Below are 9,594 nucleotides of genomic sequence, written 5' to 3' on the forward strand. Positions count from 1 at the left end.
ATGAAAGCCCAGTCTAATGAAAAGGTCTCTACTTCTAGAGCACCTGCGGTTCAACCCCCTCCCGCTATACCGGCAAATCCGAGCCCTGCAAATTTGAACCACTCTTTCATTTCACCAGTAGACGTCGACCTAGAAGAAGGGCAGTACGCTGAAGAATATTGCATTCCAGATGTGGCCCAGTATAATAAGGAAAAACAGGTAGCTGATCAATTGGAGAAGCTGACAAAAGAAATGGAAAGCTTGAAGCATCAAGGCCCAAAGCAGTTCGATATATCTGAGCTGATAATGTCTCCGGGAGTCACCTTGCCCCCTAAATTCAAAACCCCCAATTATGACAAATATGATGGGACTGGATGTCCCCGGAATCATATGAGGTGGTTTATTGAGATGTCGCAGCAGTGTGGGCTATCTCCTGAGCAAATGGCCAGGGTCTTTCCAATGTCTCTTACTGAGGTGGCGAAGAAGTGGTTTCTGCGTCGGAAACCCGAAGAGGTGAAGACCTTACAAAGCATCTCCAACAAATTTGTAGAGCAGTTTTCTATGGAAGAAGGGATAGAGGTTACCAAGAGGGATCTCAAACAGTTAAAGCAAGGTCCTCTGGAGACCTTTACCTTTTTCATCCGTCGTTGGCGTCGAAAGTCTGCCCAGCTGAGCGAGAGGCTATCAGAAGAAGATCAGATCAAGCTGGTGATCAAGGGTTTGTCGCCGCAGTATTTCCATTTTATGTCCCCTCAGCATTACACTGATTTTGACCATCTAATTAAGACTGGGACGAGGACTGAGGATGCAATAGCTAAGGGTCTGAGGGCCAGACTTCCATCAGACATCAGGGAGGGAAAGAGACCCGTGGTCGTACAGAAAGAAGTTGACCACGTAAACCATGTTCGCCCAGCGGCCAGGACTGTAACAGAGGTGGCGAGACCAGCGCCGGCCCCGGTAGAGCAGAAACCTCAGAGGCACTTTGATCCCTTACCATACCCTTTACCTCTGATTCTGAAAAAGTTGATAAGGGATAAGAAAATCAGACTACCTGATATTAGGCCAGTACCTAACCCGTTACCCCCATATTGGAGAGCAGACCAGTATTGTGAATACCACAGAAATTCGGGTCACCTCACTGAAAGATGTCTGGCCTTAAAGCATGCGCTCCAGACTATGTTAGAGAACGGAAAGCTTGAGGTGGAAAGGCCCAATGTAACTCGGAATCCCCTTCCCAATCATCGTACAATTCCTCCTCCTACAGCGAATGCCATTTTTGTCGAGGAACCGGTTCTTGATCCATCCATTCTCATTTGCGCAATCACTCCTGATGAACCTTATATTCTAAGATTTGATCCTGAAGAGATCGAGGAGATGGAAAGGGAAAGGTCTTATGCCCTCTAGAGGGGGAGCACCAGTTTGGCAGAGACGTCCTCTCCATGCGTCCTTCAATGTGAGGATGTTGAGGCAGAAAAGGAAACGCCTTATGTTCTAAGGATGAGTGATTTTGAAGAAGAGGAGGCAATTGAAGCTCCGTATGTTCTGAGAATGGATGCAGATGATTTGCTTCTGTTAGAAGATCAGTGTGACGAGCTTCGTCATGTTACCCGGGGTGGCCGTGTGTTCAAGCCCGCGGAATTGAGAGCAGAAAACCCTGCAGAAGCAGTAAGAGCAGCCGAGAATCAGGGGCAGAATAGGCCGAGTGCAGATGAAGAAGAGGACAATTTGTTGAAGCAATTGAAGAAGACCCAAGCAAACGTTTCCATTTGGGGCCTACTTATGTCTTCGTCTAAGCACAAGAAGGTTGTACTCAAAGAGTTGAATGCTGCTCAGGTGCCAACTGAAATCACTCCTGATGAGTTAGTAAGTCTAGTCGCTGTGACTAAGACTTCCAAGGTAATATCTTTCACAGACGATGATTTACCTCCTGAAGGGAGCGACCACGCCCGGTCACTCAAAATTACTGTGATCTGCAACAAGAAAAGGGTACCTGAAGTACTAGTCGACAATGGGTCCGCTCTTAATATTTGTCCACTGAGTACTGCTGCGACTTTGGGCTTTGGACCTGGAGATTTTATTCCCTCAGAGCAGGGTATATTAGCATATGATGGCACCCGGCGAGATGTCATCGGAACCCTGGCCACTGAAATCCAGATTGGGGGAGAGGACTTTGACATTGAATTTCAAGTATTGGACATTAAAACTTCTTTCTTGCTGTTATTGGGTCGACCTTGGCTGCATAAGGTCGGAGTTATCCCTTCTACCCTTCATCAAAAGTTGAAGTTTGTTCATAACAACAGGGTAGTGACTGTGAAGGGTGACCCAGATTTAGAAATTGGACAGATTTCGCAGGAGCTCGTAGTTGGGAAAGAAGCCGATGTCAGCTTGACAGGTTTTTCACTGGAGGTGTCGGTCATATCCATGAAAGAAGCCATGGGCGAAGAAGTTTTCTTCTTGACTAGCACCAACTCGAATGTGGTCAGGATGATCCGTAAACAGGGTTATATTCCAGGCGCAGGGCTGGGCAAATATCATCAAGGCCCTACTGAGTGGCCTGTGTTCAGAACTTTCAATGGTCTCTTTGGCCTGGGATATGAGCCGACCGGGCAGGAGGTCAAGGAAATGAAAAGATACATGCTGAAATGGGCCGAGTGCCGCCGCCGGGGACTAGAATTGCCTATGGGGCCAATCAGTCTTATCAGGAACGGCGTTTTCAGAAAGGAGGGGGCAGATTTTCCATTTTGCGGGTTTGCTGAGCCATGGACCGATGATGTGACAGGGCAGAGGTTTCCGGGTTTCGAAATTTTCTTTGACCTAGAATTATCAGAAGCGCCAATGAGTGCTCGGATTATTGAGGAAGCATCGGAAACCGATTGGGCCGATGTTTTAGAACCGGGCTGTCTGAATGGCATGTTTCAGATTGAATATCCAGTGGCAGCAGTAATTGGCAGTGAGACCGAAGCATCAGAGGTGGCAGTGATAGGCAGAGATGCATTCATTCTGAACCCTGCAGAGTTAATCACCCCAGCCGAGGGACCCTTGACCAACTGGACCTCCAAGGTTTTACCTCGAGTAGTCTTTCAGTATAGTCCCGTTTCCTCAAAAGAGTCAGTAGTCTCTAAGTATACGTCTACTTCCCAGTCTGATATTGAGTTTGTTTATTCCAACGATTCTTTTGATGCAGGTACCGTAGAAGTTGGATCTGATTCCGGAGTCGGTGACAAGTCTCTTTCTAATAAGGTCGAGTCCAAGAGTACTTTAGATGATGAGTTTATTTCTTCAACTGCACATATGCCAGAGTTGGCTGAGTTCAATGTTGAGTTGTCTGTTGAGTCTGTGAATACATCGTTAGAGTCCAGTACAATGCCTGCTGTGGGCTATTCCATTCTTGATGTAACCAATACTATGAATGAAATGAAAGACTCTTTTACATACATTCCTGTTTCTGTTTCTCCTGTTTCCATTTCAAGTACTGATTTTGCTCTTAAAACTGATAATATTAATAATGATAATCAATATTCCCCCTCTGATGAGGATGCCGACGAAACTCCCCTTGAAATCAAACATATGATTCAACAAGAGGAGAGTCGCCGAGCAAGACCGCTTGAAGAGGAAATTGAAACCGTAAATATTGGTGACGAAACCTTAATTCGGGAAATACGAATTGGCAAAACTTTATCTCCCGAAGAGCGTGAGGAATTAATCACTTTACTTAAGGAGTTCAAGGAGGTTTTTGCTTGGTCTTATGATGACATGCCGGGATTGAGCGAAGACATTGTCCAGCATCGGTTGCCTTTAATCCCTGGCGCGAAGCCAAAGAAGCAAAAACTCCGAAAACTTAAAACAGAATGGGAGTTAAAAGTTCATGACGAAATTAAAAAGCTATTGGAAGTAAAATTCATTCAAGTTGTTGAATATCCAGAATGGCTAGCGAATATAGTGCCGGTGCCCAAAAAGGACGGAAATGTCAGGATGTGTGTGGACTTCAGGGACCTCAACAAGGCGAGTCCGAAGGACGATTTCCCGCTTCCGAACATTGATCTTCTGGTGGACAATACAGCTGGTCATGCTCTGTTATCTTTTATGGATGGGTTTTCGGGATACAATCAGATTAAGATGGCGCCGGAAGATATGATCAAGACATCGTTTATTACTCAGTGGGGAACATACTGTTACAGAGTAATGCCTTTTGGGTTGAAGAATGCAGGTGCTACTTATCAGAGAGCTGCTACTGCTCTTCTTCATGATATGATCCACAAAGAAGTCGAAGTCTATGTAGATGATATGATCGTCAAGGGAAAGACTCGACCGGAGCATACTGTCGCTTTAAGAAAATTCTTTGAAAGAATCAGACAGTATCAGCTTCGTCTGAACCCCAGCAAGTGTGTATTCGGGGTTACTTCAGGAAAGCTACTTGGATTCATGGTGAGCGAAAGGGGAATTGAAGTAGATCCTCAGAAAATCAAAGCGATTCAGGAGATGGAACCGCCGAAGACTGAAAAGCAGATCCGAGGTTTTCTCGGAAAAGTTCAGTATTTGAGACGGTTTATAGCTCATCTGACTATGACTTGTGAGCCTATTTTCAAGCTTCTAAAGAAGAATTCATCGAAGAAATGGACCGAAGAATGCCAGGTGGCTTTTGAAAAGATTAAGCAGTGTTTGTCCTTACCTCCTGTTTTATCCCCAGTCATCCTGGGTCAACCATTATTGTTGTATTTGTCCATCACGGATACGGCGATGGGTTGTATGCTTGCTCAGCAAGATTCAGGGTCAAAGAAGGAGAGGCCAGTATACTACATCAGCAAGAAGATGCTAGAATACGAAGTGAAATATACAATCTTGGAGAAGACCTGTCTAGCATTAGTTTGGGCAACTCAGAGGCTCCGGCATTACTTGTTATCAAGCAAGGTACTTCTGCTTTCACGAATGGATCCGTTGAAGTATCTGTTTGAGAAGCCTGCTCTTACTGGAAGAACTGCAAGGTGGCTGTTATTGTTATCTGAATTCGACATTACTTATGTCACTCAAAAGTCTGTTAAAGGGCGGGTCATCGCAGAACAGTTAGCTGATTCACCTGTGGAAGAGAACGCATTCCTGAAGGCTGAATTTCCTGATGAAGAGATTATGGATGTTGAAGAGGATACTCCAAATACCAGATGGACAATGTATTTTGATGGTGCAGTCAATAACCAGGGTCAGGGAATAGGAGCAGTACTCGTATCCCCTCAGAAGGAGTATATTCCTATATCTACCAAGTTGCAGTTTGAGTGGACCAACAACATGGCGGAGTATGAATCTTGTATTGCCGGACTGGAGGTAGCCTTAGCTTTGCAGATTCAAGACATTGATGTGTTTGGAGATTCCATCTTGATCATTTACCAGACTAATGGAAAATGGAAGACTCGGGAAGATAGATTGATCCCGTATAATGCATATCTCGAATCTTTGGTCCAGAAGTTCAGGAGTATTACATTTACTCACTTGTACAGAACAAAGAATCATTTTGCTGATGCTTTGGCTACACTGGCTTCTATGTTAGACATTTCAGCAACAATGGAGGTCCAGCCGCTTACAGTGCGATTGCAATGGGAGCCAGCGCATGTGAACGTTATTGAAATAGCAGCCAAGTGCCCAGATGGAAAGCCCTGGTATACAGACATCATGAATCTCATATCTGGTGAAGGGCATCCACCTAGGGCTTCTGGGAAAGAGCGCAAAATCCTTCAGAAATTAGCTGCCAATTTTGTTATTTGTGGTGATCAGTTATATCGCAGATCCTTTGATGGAATCCAGTTTTTGTGTGTTGGTGAAGACAAAGCAGTTGAGCTTATCGAGCAGACCCATGAGGGAGTTTGTGGACCTCATATGAATGGGAAAATGTTGTCAAGAAAGATTTTGAGACTTGGATTCTATTGGCCCACAATGGAAGCAGACTGCTTCGCATTTGTGAAGAAATGCCATAAGTGTCAAGTCTATGCAAATCTTATTCATGTACCTCCTTCGGAGTTGCACTCTATGACTTCTCCATGACCGTTTTCAGTATGGGGAATTGACATAATTGGGAAGGTTCATCCGAAGTCTTCGAGCGGGCATGAATACATTTTGGTCGCAATTGATTACTTTACGAAATGGATTGAAGCCGCTTCGTATGCTTCCATTACTTCGAATACAGTTGTAAAGTTCATCCGTGCAAACATTATTTGCAGATATGGGGTACCTCATGAGTTAATCTCGGATAATGGTTCTCACTTCAAGAAAGAAGTAGCTGTAGACACCCCATTTTGACCGGACCCAAGTTCGTGTTGCTGGTGCGAAACCTCGCCAAACCAGTGAGTTAGGGCCTCAAATTACACCCTAAGCTAGGTTAGGGTCCCCCATAGGTCCCTGTAAAATTTCGTCGAAATCCGAGTTGGTTTGCCCTGCGAACGGACCGAGTCAGTGTCGTAGTATAAATGCAGAAAGGGGGGCAAATTATCCGCACAGGGGGGTGTCCTTTTGTAAAATAGCTGAATATTGTCTTTTGGGCTAATAAGACAAAGCGGCGGAGGTGCGCTTACAAATTCGCGCGCCTTATCCATAAGAGTAGTGCCATTATCAACAGCATTTCTTTTATATATATAAAAAAATCAGAAAAACAAAGAGGCACTGTTCATCCTCTTCGTTATAGCAGAGAGAGAAAGCGAGAAGGAGAGTGCAGAGGGTTTCATATCTCCTCCTCCGGCAAAGGTGCCGGAGCTCCGATCATACTCAAATCTCAGATCTGAGATCTGAAAGGAGGCACAAGCAGAAAGGGGATCTGAGACTTCTCGTTGAAACAGAGAGAAAGAGAGAGGGAGAGATCCAACCGATCGTCTTTTCCGGTGAATTTCTTGCCGGAATCCGGCAAATCCGTCGGACATCCTACCCATACCTACCTCCGATCTCCTTCCTTTTTCTTCTCCGGCAGAGATCCCTCTCCGATCTTCTCCAATCCTCCGGCCGTGCTCCGATCCACCTCCCTCTCCGACAGATTCACAGTCTAAATTCCTCTTCTCCAGCCTCCATTTTCTCCGGTGAACTCGCCTCGTTTTCCGGTCATCAACCGCCAGCCATCACCTCTACCACTTCCTGGATCCGATTTTCCTCTGCAAATCTGTCTATAAGAAGGAAATCTCAGATCTGAGATTTTAGATCTGAATATAAAAAGAAAAGAGAGAAGGAGGGGTGAGCTCCGATCATCTTCTCCGGTTATAGTTTTAGCCAGATTCCGGTTATTTCTTCTTTCTCTTCACCTCTTTGACCTCAAATTTTCATCATCTCTTTGAGATCTGCCGGAATCCGGCTTTGTTCTTATCCTCATTATTTCTCCGATGAGATTTCTCTCGGAATCCGGCCTAACTCCGGCCATGCTCCGGTTGTTCCTCCGATCTAATTCTTTTCACCAAAGATCCGGGCTAGTGAAGCAAGGAAAGAGAAGAAGGAGATCTGCTGAGAGGTAACCCTATGTTTTCTTCAGTTCATGGTTTAAAATCAAATCGAGGCATATCTGATAGCATGGGATTATAGTTTGGATGATGATTTTCGAATTATCTGTGATGATATTCCTCTCCGAGAACTCTCTGATGACATGGAGTTATGTTTGTGTAGAAATGTTTCATGACTGGTGATGGTTTTTGTTTTGATAATCATTTCAATGGTATGTGACAAAGATTTCTTTGTATATTCAAAGTTTTCATCAAAAAATTTTTGTCATTTCTGTCTCAGATTATCTAATTAATTTTGAAAGTTGAAATCAATGCTTAAAATTTTTAAGGTCAGTTCACTACTCTATAACCAAAATGTCTATAGTGTTGGCTCCTTTTAAGGAAATGTTGTGATCATATTAGAAAATATCTATGGGAATTCTAGATTCAGAAGCATGAGAAATGTCATTTTCTTTTACATGTTTGTTCCAATGCATGGGTAAGGAAAAGAGTATCCAGTGTCTGGAACCTTTTGGGGCATGGAATTAGGCATTGGATGCAATATTGAATGGGGTCTAGATTTTGATCTTGAGGTCATTGATTGTGTTGGAGCAGGGTGTGGATTTGGGTTTAGTGTTGACATAACTCTAGATGATGTAAGTATTTGTCTTCCTATCATTTTCCTCGTTGACATTCTTTGCTGTGCTTTAGCTAGAGCAGTAAGTGGCGCCTTAAATTTTAACCGATTCTTTGCCCTCCCTGTCATGAAAATGGGGTATGGGATGGTTGGAATTATGTTGTGCCACGCATCTTTTTTTTAAGAAAGAGGCTCACAGCGGGCTCATTAGCTTGATGGTTGATGGTTCCTTCGATTGTGTGGCTACCTTAACCAAGCTCAAGAAGGGTGCGGCATGGCATGCTAGGCAGTTTGGGATTGAACTTTTGCCATCAAGGTTGTCAAGCAAAGCCTTAGCCAATTGAGTAAGGGGTTCGGCCCTAGTTCTGGGAATAAAACTTTAATTGCCATCAGATGGCATGATAGCAAAGAAGTCCAGATTGAAGAAGGGGGGAGGGGCTAATGGGAAGCTCTCTGTATCGGATGACGGTCCAGCAAATACTATTTTAGAGGAGGATGCTGAGACCGAAAAGGCGCAAGTTGTGGAACTAGTGGCCGATCTCATTGCCTTCAAATGGGTCATCCATTTCTCCAATTTAAATGGCGTTGGCCGGAGCCTCCTCTTCGGGAGACTATTTTAGTCTCGTATTAGTCTTTCCTTTTTTAGGAGACTAGCTAAGTCTCATAGCCTTATCCTCTCTCCAAGCCTTAGGGGACTTGCTCAGTCCAAGCAGCATTCCCCTCATTTGTATAGTAGACTTGCTTTGTCTTTTAGATGCCTCTTAGATATTAGTAGCCCCATTCAGTGATAGGGCGATGAAGGCGCTAGCCCAAGCCCATCTTTAGGGGACTCGCTCAATCTAAGTAGCGCTCCCCTCTCTTGTTTAGTAGGCCTACTCAACCTTTCAGATATGCCCCCTGTTACGCACTACAATTTGTATAAATTAGAATTATCATAATCTTTTGATTTCTTTTTTATATATATTCTTCTCTTGTACTAATCTTTGAGTTAGGTTTTGAGGACGATAATAAATGGACTGCTCAGGTGAGACTCTCTTGAGGATCATAAACTTGTCTTTTATTTAAATAAATTGTTTTAGGAAAGAAGGAGATCAGATGACTACTCTATTCGATATTATCGACATGAGTACTGTCTGATCTCAAGGCGGGCTTAGAAATATTATCCTGTGCATTTGTGATATCAGATGATTACTTTAGCATCATCTGATTTCACCCCCATATCGGGGCAGTGGTACTTGTGGTTGGATATAGAAGTGTTTAATGTTGTTTCTTGCTTTATTAGGCTATCCAGCGGCTGGTCTGGACTAATTAATGTTTTTTATCATTGTATGATTGCTATTATTACAGATTGTGCACTCTTTAGTTGTAGATCATATTTTGCTGATATTTGATTTGTTTTTATAATAATTGATTGAAATTTGCGATTATCTGGTAGCATTTTTCTCTCTCTTTGATTAGACTAGCACAGTCTTTTAGATTTCTGTTAGATTTCTTTAGATACTATAACCTGTACTAGGAGACATACTCTGTCTCGTT

The 9,594-nt window shown here is 43.7% G+C and overlaps 1 protein-coding gene across 1 annotated transcript; it reads left to right on the forward strand.

Moving 5' to 3' along the window:
* Window positions 1-1,476: 1,476 nt before the first annotated feature.
* Window positions 1,477-8,402, forward strand: LOC143863420 (uncharacterized). Its single transcript, XM_077374084.1, has 6 exons — window positions 1,477-3,448; window positions 3,902-3,981; window positions 4,738-5,829; window positions 7,606-7,654; window positions 7,926-8,140; window positions 8,244-8,402. Exons 1-6 carry the CDS (start codon window positions 1,477-1,479, stop codon window positions 8,400-8,402), a joined length of 3,567 nt encoding a protein of 1,188 aa, XP_077230199.1.
* The last annotated feature ends 1,192 nt before the right edge of the window (window positions 8,403-9,594 follow it).

The sequence above is a fragment of the Tasmannia lanceolata genome, unplaced genomic scaffold, assembly GCF_043159265.1.
Source record: "Tasmannia lanceolata isolate RefF3 unplaced genomic scaffold, GAP_Taslan_0.1 ptg000044l, whole genome shotgun sequence".
Taxonomy (NCBI): Eukaryota; Viridiplantae; Streptophyta; class Magnoliopsida; order Canellales; family Winteraceae; genus Tasmannia; species Tasmannia lanceolata.

Bases quoted from the DNA above. Each gene is read 5' to 3' on its own strand.
- LOC143863420 (XM_077374084.1), top strand. From the start codon at position 1,477: ATGAGTGATTTTGAAGAAGAGGAGGCAATTGAAGCTCCGTATGTTCTG. The intron at 3,982-4,737 runs GCGAGTCCGAAG...ATGCTTGCTCAG, and splicing joins ACTTCAGGGACCTCAACAAG to CAAGATTCAGGGTCAAAGAA. The intron at 8,141-8,243 runs GTAAGTGGCGCC...CTTTTTTTTAAG, and splicing joins GCTGTGCTTTAGCTAGAGCA to AAAGAGGCTCACAGCGGGCT.